General features: G+C 37.6%; 1 protein-coding gene across 1 annotated transcript in view; it reads right to left on the minus strand.

Moving 5' to 3' along the window:
* Nucleotides 1-16,684, minus strand: part of CCDC126 (coiled-coil domain containing 126) — a 41,808-nt gene that overhangs the window by 20,212 nt on the left and 4,912 nt on the right. The window contains exon 2 of the mRNA XM_077775457.1: nt 4,223-4,616. Within this exon, the coding sequence (XP_077631583.1) occupies nt 4,223-4,460 (238 nt within the window). The 5' untranslated portion in view covers nt 4,461-4,616. The remainder of the gene's footprint in view (nt 1-4,222; nt 4,617-16,684) is intronic.

A 16,684-nucleotide genomic window follows, 5' to 3' on the forward strand; every position in this document is an offset into this window, starting at 1 on the left:
ACAAAAATCAGACAATAACTTATCAAAATTAAAATTTAAAAAGATGACACATTAAATATTCTTATACAAACTGATAAGTTCCAGTTTGGGATAAAACAAGCACGTCATGGAAATAAATAGACTACTGTAGAAAGAGCCAGTTACTTTAAAAGAATTATTTGAAACAATTGCAAGAGTTGTGATTCATAAATAAATACAAATCAAGCTTTTGGTAAAAGTACTTTAGAATTTAATTTTCACTAGATTTAGCCTCATTTTAAAATCATTGCTTGATGGTTGTAAACAAAATATATCCTTCATAAGTAGCAGGGTTTACTTAAGGTATATATTTAACACAGATACATCTTAGAAACCCAAACTTTTAAGAAAGTTAAATTCTGATCTCTAGTAAATATTTTTCTCAAAACATAATTACTCTTCTGCAGGTAGAGAGGGAAAAACAAAAGCCTAATACACTAACAGAAGTTTATCCATGAAGGTAGTATGTTCTTTTGAAAGAATGTTCACTTTATTTGTATTAGCATGTTGAAGTAATCTGAAATATAAAAAATCTTAGTTTTATACTTGACTGATTATTCTTTGCTGTATGTACAGAGAAGTGACCATTTTTAGCAGTTACAAAAAAGTCTATTCTTTTCAAAATGAATATGCAGAAATTTCCTATTTGCTCACAATATTTCAAGAATACCATTTTAATGAAGTGTGTGAAATGGTTTTAAACTTTTTTTTAACAATGATGAAATGTAAAATAAACCTTGTACTATGACTGCATCACTGATAAACCTCAATCAACACAGTAAATGAATGGATATGTAAACTATAATGGGTGATATCTATGTGGCATTAAGGCAACCCTCACTGGGTAAAGATAATCCACATTTAAAGGAAATTAAGCCAAGGATAAATATAAATGAAAGACTTTCTGTAATTCTAATTCTTTCTTCTGACATTCATGAAATTTAGATTTGTGAAGGAACTCAGAGTATTTGCATAAAGAAGTAATATATCATTTGGCAGAAAAAGGAAAAAATAGGGGTAGGTATTAGAGTTACAATAGTTGAAAAGTCTGAAAACATTTTGACTATATTGCTTACATACAGTTACGATTATGTTTAAAAACAAATGTATTTTGGGGGCGTCTGGGTGGCTAAGTCGGTTGAGTGTCCAGCTTCAGTTCAGGTCATGATCTCACAGTGTGTGAGTTTGAGCCTCACGCTGGGCTCTGTACTGACAGCTCAGAGCCTAGCGTCTGCTTCAAATTCTGTGTCTCCCTCTCTCTCTGCTCCCCCCATCCCCCCCGCCACTCATGCTCTCTCAAAAATTAAAATTTTTTAAAAAACATTAAAAAACAATTTTTTAACAACTGTATTTTGGTTTTTGGACTTTCATAACTTGGGCAGTATATCCTTATTGGAAATGGCTGGATTGGTGAAGACCACTTGAGATGCTGTAGATGATGTGTAGAGACAGAGCATGATCATTATCCTGAGTCATGAATGTTACATCTCTCAGATATCTTAGATACTAGTAAAAGAATAAACTTATAAAATTTGGGGGAAAATTAATAAAGTGTCCACTGGAGTCCCAGCATATGTGTGAAAGAAATTCATACCCAGGGACATCATTTTGAAAAATCTCAGAACAGTATTATGGGATTGGGACAAAGATCTCACAAACTTCCAAAAAGTGAGTCACATATAAAGGATGAAGAATCAGTGGCACCTTGGTGGCTCAGTTGGCTAAGCGTCCGATTCTTGGTTTCGACTCAGGTCATGATCTCACAGTTCATGAGATGGAGCCCCATTTCAGGCTCCACACTGGCAATGTATGGACTACCTGATATTCTTTCTCTCCCTGTCTCTGTCCCTCCCCTACTCAGGAGCACTCTCCTTCTCTAAAAATAAATAAATAAACTTTAAAACATAAAAAATTCAGGGCCACCTGGGTGGCTCAGTCAGTTAAGCATCCAACTTCAGCTCAGGTCATGATCTCAGAGTTTACGGGTTCGAGCCCCATGTCATACTCTTGGCTGTGAGCTCAGAGCCTGGAGCCTCCTTTGGATTCTGTGTCTCCTTCTCTCCCTCCCCCTCCCCCTTCTCGCACTCTGTCACATTTCTCCCTCAAAAATAAATAAATGTTAAAAAAAAAATAAAGTTACTTAAATAAATAAATAAAAATTTTTAAGAGAATGAAGAATCATAACAGCATTAAATTCGCAGAAAGCACTGGAAGCTAAGGAGAGGGAGGGAAAAGAAAGAGAAAAAGAAAAAACCTTTAAAACCCAAGAGAAAGCTATACTCAGTTAAATTTTCAATTCAGCATGAGAGTAAGAGGATAAAAAGACCTTTTCAGATATGCAAGGAATCTAAACTTTGACCTTCGTACCTTTCTGAGGAAACTACAAGGATCAGTTAGTTCCCCTAACATGAGGGAGAAACAATAAAGAGGAAGCCACAGGATTCTAGGCAACAGAAGATCCAACACAAGAGAGAGGTAAAGGGATGATTACGTAGGAAGATCCTAGAATAATTTACCCCCACAAGCCTAGAGTCCAAACCAGAGATCAGAAGGCTCTAGGAAAGATTTCTTCTAGATAAATAATGTGATAAAATACCTAATGTGTCTGAATATACTGGGAGGAGACTTAACACCTGTGGGAGAGTTAGGGTAGAAAACTAGGCAAAGAAACAAAAATCAGTATTTACTAATTAATTCTAGAGGGGAAAATACAGTTGTACGTGAAAGGAGAAGCAATCATGTAATACATGGCTCAGTAATAAACACCATTAACACAGTCATAATAACGCACACACGGAATATTGGTCTAACCAAAATTAAGATGGGAAAATGGCAGGGCTGTAAGGACATGTGTGTGTGTGCACACGGCCCAGGGTGGGGGGATACAATTTGGGTTTTAAAAGAAAGCTGAACCCTCACCCTGCACAGTGGGAAGTTAACAGATAATTTCTATAATTGAAAAATCAAGAAGCAGCTCATAGAGCATGTTATTTAGAGGTATGGAGGTAATCACCAAATAAATCCTAATAAATAATTTAAGATGGCTGGCTCTAAGGAATGAGAAGTCTGAATACTGCTGGGGGTAGGAAAAACTGCCCTTTTTTATTACCAGACTCATAACACATTTTGATTCTTTAAATACAAACACGTATAACTAAAAAAAAAAAAAAAGCCACTGAAATAGAGAAAATGCCCACACACTCATATACAAAGTGTTCTAGCTCGTCTCTCATGTCTTTTTATTTTTTTCTTAATGTTTTATTTATTTCTGAGAGAGAGAGAGAGAGAGAGAGAGAAAGTGTGAGCAGGGAAGGGTCAGAGAGAGAGGGAAACACAGAATCTGAAACAGGCTCCAGGCTCTAAGCTAGCTGTCAGCACAGAGCCCAACGCCGTGCTAGAACCCACAAACAGTGAGATCATGACCTGAGCCGAAGTCAGATGCTCAACCGACTGAGCCACCCAGGTGCCCCCTCTCTCTTAAGTCTTAAAGGCAAGTGAGACTATGGCAGGCATACAGAACTTAAAACACAGCAGAAAAAAAAAAAAAAAAGAAGAAAGAAAAAGAAAAGAAAACCACAGCCGGAAACCAGGATGTGAAAAGGAGAATGGCAGTAAACAATACTGAAGACACAGGCAAATGCTGCTTCTAGGAATTAATAGATGTTATACAATTGATGGTCTATACTGGCACAGTCGGGAAAATGTAAATATGAACTAGGTGTTACAATAGTATTATAATTATGTACCGAAAGGTCATTTTTTTAGAGATTCACATGGAAATCTCTAGCAGTGAAATTTCACAATTTCTATAATTTAATGGTCTTCAAAAACTCAGACAAAACAAATTGGTAAAATGTTAATAATTGTTAAATCTAGGCGACAGATATATAGGTATTTATCATAGTTCCTATTTGTTAGTATATTTGAAAATTTTCATAATAAAAAGTCAAGAAAAATTTACTTTGTAAAGACCTATGCGGGGTGCCTGGGTGGCTCAGTCGGTTAAGCGTCCGACTTCGGCTCAGGTCATGATCTCACAGTTCGTGGGTTCGAGCCCCGCATCGGGCTCTATGCTGACAACTAGCTCAGAGCCTGGAGGCTGTTTCAGATTCTGTGTCTCCCTCTCTCTCTGACCNCCATAACTATCATTAAATGCAGATAAGTTGAAGAGGAGAAAATGAGGAACAGTCCATGGTCATCTTACCATATCCTGCCATGGAGGCGCCATTCTCAACATCCACTGAGTTCTTATTTTCCTCTGCTAGAGCCTTAACATATCTTTTGCTTAAATCTAGTATTTGTTCACGTAACTTGACACTGCTTTGATGTCTTGGTTGTTGAAAAGTATAGTGCAGTAACATCAATCCCCAAATGAGTCCAAATACAAGCAACAGTAAACTCAATTTCTGGGACATAGTTTTTCTTGAAATTGTAAAAATCATTTCTGATGAAGAAAACAGACTCAAATGTAGAGTGGTAACTAGTCGTAAGCCACCAAACAATCAAGACTTTTGAAAGAAAAAAGAAAAAAAAAACTCCTCCTCTAATATTGTATATTCTTCATCTTCAGCAAGGTTGCCTCCAACTCTCAATTAACTCTGTAAAATTGAGAAAAGAAAAGTTGATTAGTCTTAAGCTATACCAGCAACAGAATAGACAATGATAGATTTAAGAAATTCTATAAGGGGCACCTAGATGGATCAGTCTTCAGCTCAGATCATGATCTCACAGTTTCTCACAGTTTATGGGTTTGAGCCCTGCATCAGGCTCTGTGCTGACTGCTCAGACAGCCTGCTTCAGATTCTGTGTGTGTCTCTCTCTCTGCCCCTCCCCAACCTGTACACATGCTCTCTTACTTCCTCTCTCTCAAAATTAAACATTAAAAAAGGAAAAAGAAAATACTCCCTTAAAAAAAGAGATTCTACATATCGTTGTGATTTGAAACTACATCATTTGACAACTTTCTCTACCATTATGCAAGCTTCCAAGGCTTTTATCAGTTTCATTTACATTGCTCTTCAAAAATTTAAACTAGAAATAGATCTCAATTAATTGAAATGTCACCATGGTCACAAAATTCTCTCAATGACTTCTTGTCATTTGTAACTAAAACTATGGACGTATACTAAGTTTGATAGCAGTCTATTCAAATATAGATTACCCAGATTACCCAACTGTGTAAAAGCTATTCCTCCTCCTCTTCCTAAAAAAAAAAAAAAAAAAAATGAAAATAAAGGCAGATGCCAAAGTGAAAGTTAGAAAATGAGAAAATGTGAAACAGACAGGAAAATCAAAATGTCTATCTGGCTTTAAAAAAAAACCTACAAGAAGTGCGACAATATTTGAAAATGTCACTAGAAAATATTACTAATGGCAAGGAGATCATCTTAAGCATCTGACCTAGGATGAAAAATTAGTTACCTTTTCTAAGTTTCTACTTCTAAATTAATGCCAGACATAATGACAAGTGCTAAAACAGGTTAGAAAATTTGCCTGTATTTCTAAATCTTCAATTCTAAATTTTATATGATACAGGAATGTGCTTTTATAATTAAAGGAAAATTTGAAAGGTTATATACTTCAACTTTTTAATGCTACTTAAGGCATTTCTAAACTTTTTTTTAAAGTTAATTCACTTATTTTGAGAGAGAGGGAGAGCATGGGAAGGGCAGAAAGAGAGAGAGAGACAGACAAACAGAATGAATCCCAAACAGGCTCCACACTGTCAGCACAGAGCTCTATATGGGGCTCGAACACACAAAAACTATGAGATCATGACTTGAGCCAAAATCAAGAGTCAGACACTTAAGGGACTGAGCCACCCAAGTGCCCCTATACTTCAATTAAAAAAAAAAAAAAAGGCGATGACAATCATGGAATCTAGAAAGACCTGGAGAGTAACAATGTGTATGAATCACCAAAGTGTCCAGCAAAGAAAACTCTTCAATTATAGTTAATGGAGTAAAATTCTTTACATAGAAATACATCTGGAGTCACAGCTTAATGAAAATAATCCCTATGAACTTTTTAACTTTCAGCAGTATGGGCAAATAAAACATACCAATTTTATTCCACTTAAATAGGATCTAATCACATAACTGAACTAATAAAATCTAGCCTGAGGGTAAGACTAGAAAGGTAAACTCTGCAGAGCATTTAATCACTTTTGACAGATGTTTACTAAGCCAACACACATCTTACGCACTGTGGCTTTGCCTAAAATTTTGCTTTCTAGAACAGGTGTTTTCAAACTTTTTTTTTAAATAATAAAAATAAAGAACATCTTTTAATCTTATGTAAAAAATCAAAATACACAACTTTGTAATCAAACTTTCCCTAGATGTGTGTTCAGAAATGTGTAAGCAGGGGATCTTCTACCCTGGCGATCCACTTGTCCAGTTCAGAAAACTCCCACTTTCTTCCTCCTACCATGCCATCCAGTCCCTGATATACATCTAATAAATTCGGGGCCTCCAAGGTTTGCAGAACACCCATCTACTCTTGTTGAAGTGTGCCCATCCTGCCAAACCCCACTACGAGCATGACTACACCACTAAATGGGCATATTAATTACTAAGAAAGTAATAACCGCATTAAAAATTAGGAATTGACTCCTTTTCAAATTTTTTTCTACTTCCGCTTATTTCTTTAGTTATCATGCAAAGAACAAATCTCTTCAGATCTTACTGAAACACTACTATTAATATCAATACTGGATTACTAAACTTTGCTTAGCAAAGTCAGCTAAATGTAACCTTATGTTTTTTCTACAGAAATTTTACATTTGAGATTATAAAGTGGAAGTTCTGGATTCCCAAGCAAAATTTTATTTATTTTTTATTTTTTTAAATGTTTTATTTATTTCTGAGAGAGAGAGAGAGGCAGCGTGACCAGGGGAGGGTCAGAGAGAGAGGGAGACACAGAATCCGAAGCAGGCTGCAGGCTCTGAGCTGTCAGCACAGAACCCGATGCGGGGCTTGAACCCACGAACTGTGAGATCATGACCTGAGCCGAAGTCAGACACTCAGCCGACTGAGACACCCAGGTGACCCACCAAACAAAATTTTAAAAGACTATTCCTCACGTGTATATTACTTATATTTCTCCTTTAGAGATCTTTCTTCACTGGCTCTGATGTCTTTTTAAGTCTGATCTGTGTGTCACATTAGCTGACCTACCATAGCAGAAGGACCAACTGGGTCCTTGTGAAGCAGTCACAATTGGGTTCTAAAGCTAGCATGGTAACATCAGAAAGTGACATTACTGAAGAATTAAGAGCACGGACTCCTAGGTACTTTGGCAAATGAAGGTTAAAATGACAGCCTGGAAAGTTTTAGGTCACTATACACATTCAAGGCCAAAAAGGAAGATACTCAAAACCAGAGGTAAAGAGGTTACTTCAGTTAAATAACAGCAACAGACTTACTACAATCACTTCATACCAGATACTGCTCTAAGCTGGTTCTATGAACTCACTAACTCTTCACAACTCCTACACTAAGAATGTTCTCACTTAGCAGGTGAAAAAAACTGAGGTGAAGAGAAGTTAAATAAATTGTCCAAGGTCATACAACTGGATAGTGGTAGAGGTAAGATTCAAAGCTCAGGCTCTGAATTGTGTAAAGGCCCTTCCTTTACACAATGGCAGTAAAATAGTAACAGCAGAAACTGCAGCCATGAACAACCACTGAGTTCTTATCTTATAAATACTTCACAAGGGTTATGTCACTCATTATTCTAAATGACCTCAAAAGAAAGTTGTTATCTCACATTAAAGATGATCATAGTAAAGCTTAGTGAGGTGATTAACCTGCCTAAGATTTTTACACAGGCCACAAGTCATGCCTGAACTTTGGCAAGAGCTCCAAGTTCAGAATCTATACCTCCATTCAGAGTCTGTCCTTTCCTTTAAAAGGGGTCCTTAAACTCAGCCCTATTAGAACTCAGAAGTTTTACAGAACTCCAGTAAAATGACAAAGCCCAAGACTGTAATAGCATTGGGCAGAGAACAGATTGGCAGAGGAAGGAGGGGTTGACAGTCAAACACAAGAAGTCTAATCTCTAAGAGGCAAAGTTCCTCCAATTAGGTATAAGCTGAACAATGAAAATTGCACACCACCATAAACTTTGATTAAAAGATGAGTGGCAGTACCAACACCAGACACAGAGAGAAAACACACTGATGGTGGACAAGACAGAAAGTTAGCTAAGGAGAGTATGCCCCCTAAGTAATAAATTTCTTTTTCCCTAAGGAAAAAGAAAACCTAGTTTAAACGTAGTTTCTCAGTGTGATGTGCCCAAAGATAAAGAGCCCCTTATGGCTCTATATTAACTGTATACTACCTATTAAACTCAGAGAAGCAGCATACTAGAAAGGTCTTCATAGCCTCAACTCTCCTTGGAATGTGTCTGGCTCACTACTGCCCTCAACAAAATTAAAGCACACCATCTCAGAGAGAAGTCAAGAAGCTTTATGGGGACTACAGTACTAAAATCTCCATATGCTTTATAACTTGCTTCTGTTTGTTAAATGTTTTTTCTTTCTTTTTTTTAAGTTTATTTATTTATTTGAGAGAGAGAGTGAAAGTGAAGGAGGGGCAAAGGGAGAAGGAGAAAGAAAATCCCAAGCAGGCTCCACACTGTCAGCATGGAGCCCAATATGGGGCTCAAACCCAATAACCGGGAGATATGAGCTGAAGTCAGATGCATAACCAACTAAGCCACTGAGGTGCCCCTGTTGCACACTTTTCTATATTAAGAAGTTAAACATTTAACATAAAAAGGGTTTGTTTCCGAGAACAGCAAAGAAGTTGGGAGCCGTTAATCCCACTCTACACTAGGGAACTAAAGAAGGACACCAAGGAATAAAGTGAGTGTGGGAGCTACTAGGCAGAAAAGATACCCTGGAGCCCTCTCTAAGTTAAAAAGATGACCTGGATAAAATACACAAATTCCAAAAAAAAAAAAAAAAAAAAAATGACCTGGAGCCAGCTTATACCTGACAACATGACAAAAGGCTGAGCAGTTCAAAGGCCCAAGAGGATTCTCTGAAGCAAGCCAAGAAGGCCTGAAAATTATTCTAAAGGTTCATTTCCACAAGTAATTCCAAGCAAGCCCAGCAGAGGTGACTAAGATTGCCAAAAGGATTCAATTATGCCTTTGGCATCGTCTCAGAATGCTACACGTTAAAATCACCTGGAGAGTTTTTAAAATATCCCCATGCCAGGTCACACCCCATACCAATTAAATTAGAATGTCTAGGGGGTGGGAACCATGCATCCATTTTTGTTTTTTAAAGAGCCCTAAATTATTCCAATGTGCATCAAAGTGTGGGAACCACCCTCCAAATCTCACATTTCTTCATGAAGCAGCAATGAGAGCTACAGGTAGGACCACTAAATTCAATAAATTGAATGTTACAAGTCAGTTCATCAGGTGTGACAGAGGCTTCTTACTTGGACCTACCTATAATGACCCTGAAGAGAAAGGGGTAAGGGGGAGACAAAGCAGGTATCTTTGCTGTAACGCAAGTCACTCCTGCCAGGGCAAGCTAAACCCTATATTTACTAGGCAGAGGTAGAGGTGGACTGAAGAGAAAATAACTTTGATCAGTACCACTTTCGTCTCTATGATCAACAGGAATATACTGTTCTGTTCCCCGAAAGATATTTTCTGTGATGCTGTATAGAAAGAAAAAAGCAGACAAGAAGACTTCAGTTGTTTAGCCAACTAGAGGTAATTTACTTTAGTACTTTTAAAGAGAAATTATTCTTAGACTTAATCTTCAGGAAAGAAAAAAGGAAAAAAGGGATGATTTAAGATCTCCTGTCTGGGCAATGTTCAAAGCTGCAAGTGACTAAGGAACTTGCATTCTGAATGTCCCCTATTTTTCTCTAGGTTTCAAGTACTGGTCCAGCTCCCAGAAGGCCACCTAAGCCAGGATTGAGATAATAACTAGACCTAAAAGGCCTACATTGTCACTGAGGACTTATAGCTACCATCTAGTACAGTATTTATTAGAGTCCCTTCTCAACCAAAATAGTATACATTCTAAAAACTTTGAATCCCAAATTCTAGGCCACCATATTAACTGTCTACTGATGACTAAAAAGTCAAATGTCAAATTTGGCCTGAATAGTTTTTAAAGGCAAAGAAAAAAAAGAAAGAAAAAAAAAATCATCACCTTCATCATTATTTTGACCTAAAATAGACTCCTCAATATTTTAGGCAAGTTCTTGCCCCAGCAGAAATTACAAAAGGCCCAAAATCAGAAGAATGAAGGAGAGGAGACATACTTAAAATGAACTATCTGTAGAGCACTGTAAATGAAGAGGGAGCACAGTGTGGTCCAAGTATCACCACCTCCAACTAGATTCCTACAGCAGTTTCTCAAGTGGGTTCCCAGATTCCTCTCCAACCCCACTTAGAGCCAGTGTCTTCAAAGCAGCCAAAATGTTCTTTTAAAAATAATCCATGATTTGAATAGTCACAATTTGAATGGTTCTCAAAGAAGATATGCAAATGAACAATAAGCACATGGAAAGATGCCCAAATCCCTAATCACTAGGGAAATGCAAATTAAAGCCACAATGAGATACCACTTCATACCCATTATCAGGATGATATGAAAGGCATCAGAGTATACCACCCCAAAATATGCCACATTGGTACAAGGATTATTTTGAACTGAAGATGACTCAGAAACAGCAGATGCAGGAAGGGCTCCATGCCCTTCACTCCCCCTTTTTACCTAAAAGCAAGACATGTATTTCCCACCAGAAATGTGAGAACATTCTTACCAAGGGAGACAGGAAGTTGAGGCTAAGATGAATCTGTACAAACACATCTTAAACAACCTTTATCTTCCTTTAGTTTCCCCCATATATTTACCTTCTCAAAATTTACTACCTCTAGAAGCTAAAACTCTTTTTCCTTCATCTCCACCATTTATGGCTATATTTGGCTAAATGATATATAAGGTCTCTCAACCCTAACTGCTTCTTTAGAGTTTTCATTCCATTTCTTTGATGTCCTCATTTGCATATGAAATAAATCCTGTCCTCCTGTTAATCTCTTTTGTCAGTTTAATTTGCAGAGCCATGGGTACTGAACCTATGAAGGCAGGGAAAAAAGATTTTTCTTTCCCTATAACTATTACTATTACTATTACTGACACAAACAAGTGTTAGTATCTGTGGAGAAACTGGAATCCTTGTGCACTGCTGGTGGGAAATGAGAAATGGTACAGCCACTGTGGAAAACAGTGTGTCAGTTGCTCAAAAAAATTAAACACAAAATTACCACATGATCCAGCAATTCCACTTCTGGGGATAATCACAAAGATGTGAAAGCAGGGACCCATAGATACTTGTGCACCGTTGTTCACTGCAGTATTATTCAACAATAGCCAAAAGGTGGAAACAACCCAAGTATTCAACAAATGAATAAACAAAATGTGATATATACATACAATGGAATATTATTCAGATTTAAATGGTAATAAGTGGTAATAAAATTCTGATACAAGCTACAACATGGATGAACCTTCAAGACATCATACTAAGGAGCGCCTGGCTGGCTCAGTGGGTGGAGCATATGACTAGGTCATGAGTTCAAGCTCTGCAGTGGGCATGGAACCTACTTTAAAAAAAAAAAATCATGCTAAGTTAATAAGCCAAACAAAAAAAGACAAATATTGCATAATTTCACTTAATATAGGTACTTAGAACAGCTAGATACATAGAGACAGGAAGTTGAATGGTAGCAGAGACTGGGGGCAGGGGACGGGGAGAAGGGTGGATAGGAGAACGGAGAGTTAAAGTTATGGTTTAAAGTTTAAGGTATAGAGTTTTACTTTGGGATGATGAAAAGTTCTGGAGATGTATGATGGTGCTGGTTGCACAGCAACGTGAATGTACTTGACGCCCCTCAACTGTACACTTAAAAATGGTACATTTTATGTTATATATTTTTTACCACACACACATGCACACATGCAAAACCATATCACATCACTCCCCTGTTTAAAAACCCTTCAACAATTTCCCACTGCACTTAGAATAAAATTAAAACTCTTTACATTGGGCCACAAGGCCCTGCAAAATCTGACTTCTGCCCTTACCTCTCGTGTCCTAACTGCATACCACTTCCGCCTTGCTCACTGCTCCAGCCACACTACGCAAGACAAACTGAATTCTTTCTATCCTCAGGGTCTATATACAACTACTCTTCACCTGCTTGGAATGCTCTCCCTGGCCAGCTTGTTCCTTTTCATCTTTTAATATTTAGCTCAAATGTTGCCTCTTCAAAAAGTAGCACTCCCACTCCTGCCCCACCTCCAGCCTCAAGGTACTCCATATGATATCACATATTCTATCTTTAAAACCTTGAGCAAGTTATTTTATCTCCCTAGATCCTGATGTCCTTATTTATATAACTACCTAATACTGGTAAAGATAAATGACACATCAACAGCATTCAAATATACACTAACATTTATTACAGTCACGTGCTACTGAAGCAATGCCACTGTTCTTGATAATCTGAGTAGTGTGAGTTAATACAGGAGTTGTTTTACTGGACCCAGATAAAACTCCTCTGATTAGCTCTCATGGCCCTCCATAATACAGTCCCCAAAGGCAACTTTATTTCCCATTAGTTAAAAAAAATATTTTCCCCAGTCAAGCCAGTATTCTGTCTCATACAATAATAATACCTTAGATTTATATGCATTTTTATTTATGAAGTATGCTTCCTTATATCCTCTCATTCCTGCTAACTCATTAGTTAGCAGTTACCAGAGAGCCTGCAGGCTTGAACAAGTTTCTACTCAGAAATTGTGGACAACATGAAATACTTCATTGCTACTAGTACTGAAGAATTAGCCAGTCCTAAAAAATGGCATAATGACATACTGCTGATAAGAGTTCATCTTCCAAATAGCCTAAAATGAGACTAGAGTATCTGTTTAAATGCTTAGCCAGAGGATTTCAAACCTCAACACCTTATTCTAGTCCACACTGTTTTGTTTTTTTTTTTAAGTAGGCTCCACAGCCAGCATGGAGCCCAACACAGGGCTTAACCTCAGAACCCTAAGATCAAGAGCTGACCTGAGATCAAGAGTTGGACACTTAACTGACTGAGCCACCCAGGCGGCCCTAGGATGGTCTTCTTCTAATTCTCACAGCACATTACTTTATATCAGCTGATTTTATACATCACATCTTCTCATCCAGTCATGAGCTTTGTCCCCTCAATCCCAGGTTCCTGAGGACAAGAGTAACATGCCCTCCACTACGGCCATCATTCCCAGAGCCCAGGGAACAATCAGTAGAACTACTCTGTAATTTAAGCCCATCCCTGAGCCTAACCCCACCTTCTCCCAAGCAGCAATGTGACCTCCCTGCAGTGTTTTGGGGAAGGGGGGTGTAAAGGGGCAGCAAAGATAGAAATTTTGAGATAAAATCAAAGTATCTTCTTCCATTTTGGGGGCTGGTAGGACTTGAGAAAAAAATCTAATCCAAACTTCTGATATTTCACATGAACTAAAACCCAGGGTTGTGAGGAATCTTGCCTAAAATGAGACAATTAGGGGGCGCCTGGGTGGCTTAGTCGGTTAAGCGTCCGACTTTCGCTTAGGTCATGATCTTGCGGTTCGTGGNCATTAAAAAATTTTAAAAATAAAATAAAATAAAATGAGACAATTAGTGGCAGAAACTGTACTGGTCTAGAACACAGGTCTTGACTTACGATTTTCTCTAAACTACACTACTTTCTTTACCTCCACTAGGAAGGCTAGTTTTGTAAATACTGAATGAATTGTAACATTAAATGAAAGCATGTTCTCTATTCTCATGGCATTTAGGGCAATGATCCTAAAATTCCGAAATTTTACTTAAATCTGAAATAACTACTCATTAAATTATCAAGCAGACACATTAAGTTTCAAATACACCTCATTCCCATAATTCAAAGTATTACAAAGTTGCTACAAGAAGGATCTGAGAGGGGCACCTGAGTGGCTCAGTAGGTTAAACATCTGACTCTTGATTCTGGCTCAGGTCATGATCTCATGGTTCATGGAGCCCCACGACAGCTAGAGAGTCTCTTTCCTCTCTCTGTCCCTCCCCCAACTCATGCGTGTGTGCTCTCTCTCAAAATAAATAAACATTAAAAAAAAAAAAAAGAGGATTTAAGAAATCTAAAACTTAGGTTTTTTTTATATAAGCAAACAACAATGGAAAATACATGAAGCAAAGCATAGATAAATATAAGGTCTTCTGGATAGAGACATCTTCACAATAACCAGTGATGCACTGATAAGAAAAAACATTTTTCCAGAAAAAAATTGGGGGAGGGGGGGAGAAGAAGCTACATAAAGGTATAGGCTCAAACATAACCTTTATTATATGAAGTTTCATTTAAAAGCATGAAAGAACTAGGGCACATGGGTGGCTCAGTCAGTTAGGACCTCCGACATCAGCTCAGGTCATGATCTCACAGTTCAGGAGTTTGAGCTCCCTGTGGGGCTCTGTGCTGACAGCTCAGAGCCTAGAGCCTGCTTCAGATTCTGTGTGTATGTCTCTCTCTGCCCTTCTCCTGCTCATGCTTTGCCTCTCCTTCAAAAATAAGTAAACATTTAAAAAAATGTTTTAATAAAATAAAACAAAACATGAAAGAACTTGGTTTATTCATTAATTTGATCACTTATTTATTAACAATATTTGTTGAATCACCTATCATGTGCCAGAAACTGGAGATGTGAAAACCAAAACAAGATAGGATACTTTTTCTTCTGGAGATTATGTTTTACTTTAAGACAATAAACAAACAAAGAAACAAGTTAATTTCAGCTTGTCATAAACTGCTATGGAGAATATAGGGTGATGTGAGGCTATATGAGGAGTCTATATGAAGTATCAGGTCAAGGAAGGCCCATTAAGGAGGTCTCATCTGAGAAAGAAGAGGAAGTAGAGTTTGGTTCCAAATTCCTTCCAAAGAAAACCTTTAGAATTCTTTTCTGACCAGAATCTTGAGAGCAGGCAGTATTCCTTAGTCCTAGCCTCCTTAGTACAAACAAATGAGAATGAGAGGGATCCCAGTCCCCAGCATGGAATGACTTGGTTTGGAGAAATCGTCCACAGTGAACAGAAGGAAACCCACAAGCAAAGAAAGTTCAGTGTTCCCCTTTCTTAAAAGAATGGCAGTTCCACTGTTTGGTAACATACAGTAATAGTAATAATCTGATATGGTGATCTTTGCACAGAAAAATATATCCTCATCAGCATTTTCTAATATGAAGGGGGCAATGTGGTAAGATGGGGTATGGAATACAGTCTAGGTAGCCATCTGCCAGTGTATTAAGTTACAATTGTTACTTAGCATTTTAAATACAAATTCTAACTCTAAAATATTCCTCGTTAAAGGACACAAAGGAAGAAAAAGAAAAAACATAGGGAAGCTTTTTTCTTAGTTTTCACATTTATTACAGAACTTAATATCTCTACTGCAATGCACAAGATCTTTGGAGATTTGGAGATATGTAAATCTCCAAAGATCTGTTCAAAGTTCTATTATGCCATTTACCAAATAACAAACATGCAAACAACTAGATATTTAAGCAATTTTTAGTGGCTTCTACCTAAAGACAAATATATTAGTCCAAATTATTACTACGGTAAAGACAGAGGATTAATGAGTATTTAAACTATAACACTTTCATTTCATGGGAAAGGAAAGTAAGCCAAAAGAGGACTGATGACTACCCAATGGCAAACAAATGGGAAGAAACTAGACAAACTCTCAGCCCAGGATCCCCGTGTTTTTCAAAAGCAAAGAACAAAACTCAACAGTTTGCAAAAGGCACTTTAAAAAAAATAAATAAAATAGAAGCCATCAAAGCAGACTGTAAACACTGCAGATTTTGTTTTGCATCAGTTTTCTTTCAGTTATATCCCTATTTTTTTCATACACAGACACATGTATGCACACACACACTTGTTTATGGAGTCCTGACATAAAAAAAGATCTCTTGCTATGAGATGCAGTCAAAAAGTCAAAAATTTTCAAAACACTTTATTTCACACTGCCTGTCTTTAAATACTTGTTTGTATTTCTTATGTAAACACTGCAACAGCAACATTAAAAAACATTAATGGATGATAATCCTACCTAAAAAAAAAAACCTCCCCTTCAAATCCCATTTTTGCATTTATTCAGTGCTCTGCTTTTTGTGCTCTTTATGACTGGAGCTCAAGTAACCATCAACAGCAATAGCAGCAACTAGCAAGCAGAGAAGCTCTCACTTAGCCAAAGGTGCTACGAGAGGAAAAGATAGGATAAAATTGGCAGAGAGGGAGAGGATAGGATCTGAGGTCTCTGGGTGGGGAAAAACACGTATTTCGGAACAATGCTGGGCGTGTTTGACCAGAGCAAACCACCCCATCCCCAATCTGCATAAGGTCCCTCTTAAGAATGTAACAGACATCACCTACTCCCCCTCAGGTTTCCCTCAGGAATTTGACTAAAGACCTGACAGAAAATAAGTAGACAATAAAACCTATGACCCACAAGGAACAATTTGGCCACAGACCACCTCTCATACAATGGAAACAAGCCAATCAGAAATGGACAACCCAGCACCTAGAGTTGTTCAGTCAATAACGGT

Source organism: Crocuta crocuta, unplaced genomic scaffold, assembly GCF_008692635.1.
Source record: "Crocuta crocuta isolate KB4526 unplaced genomic scaffold, BGI_CrCroc_1.0 scaffold197, whole genome shotgun sequence".
Lineage (NCBI taxonomy): Eukaryota > Metazoa > Chordata > Mammalia > Carnivora > Hyaenidae > Crocuta > Crocuta crocuta.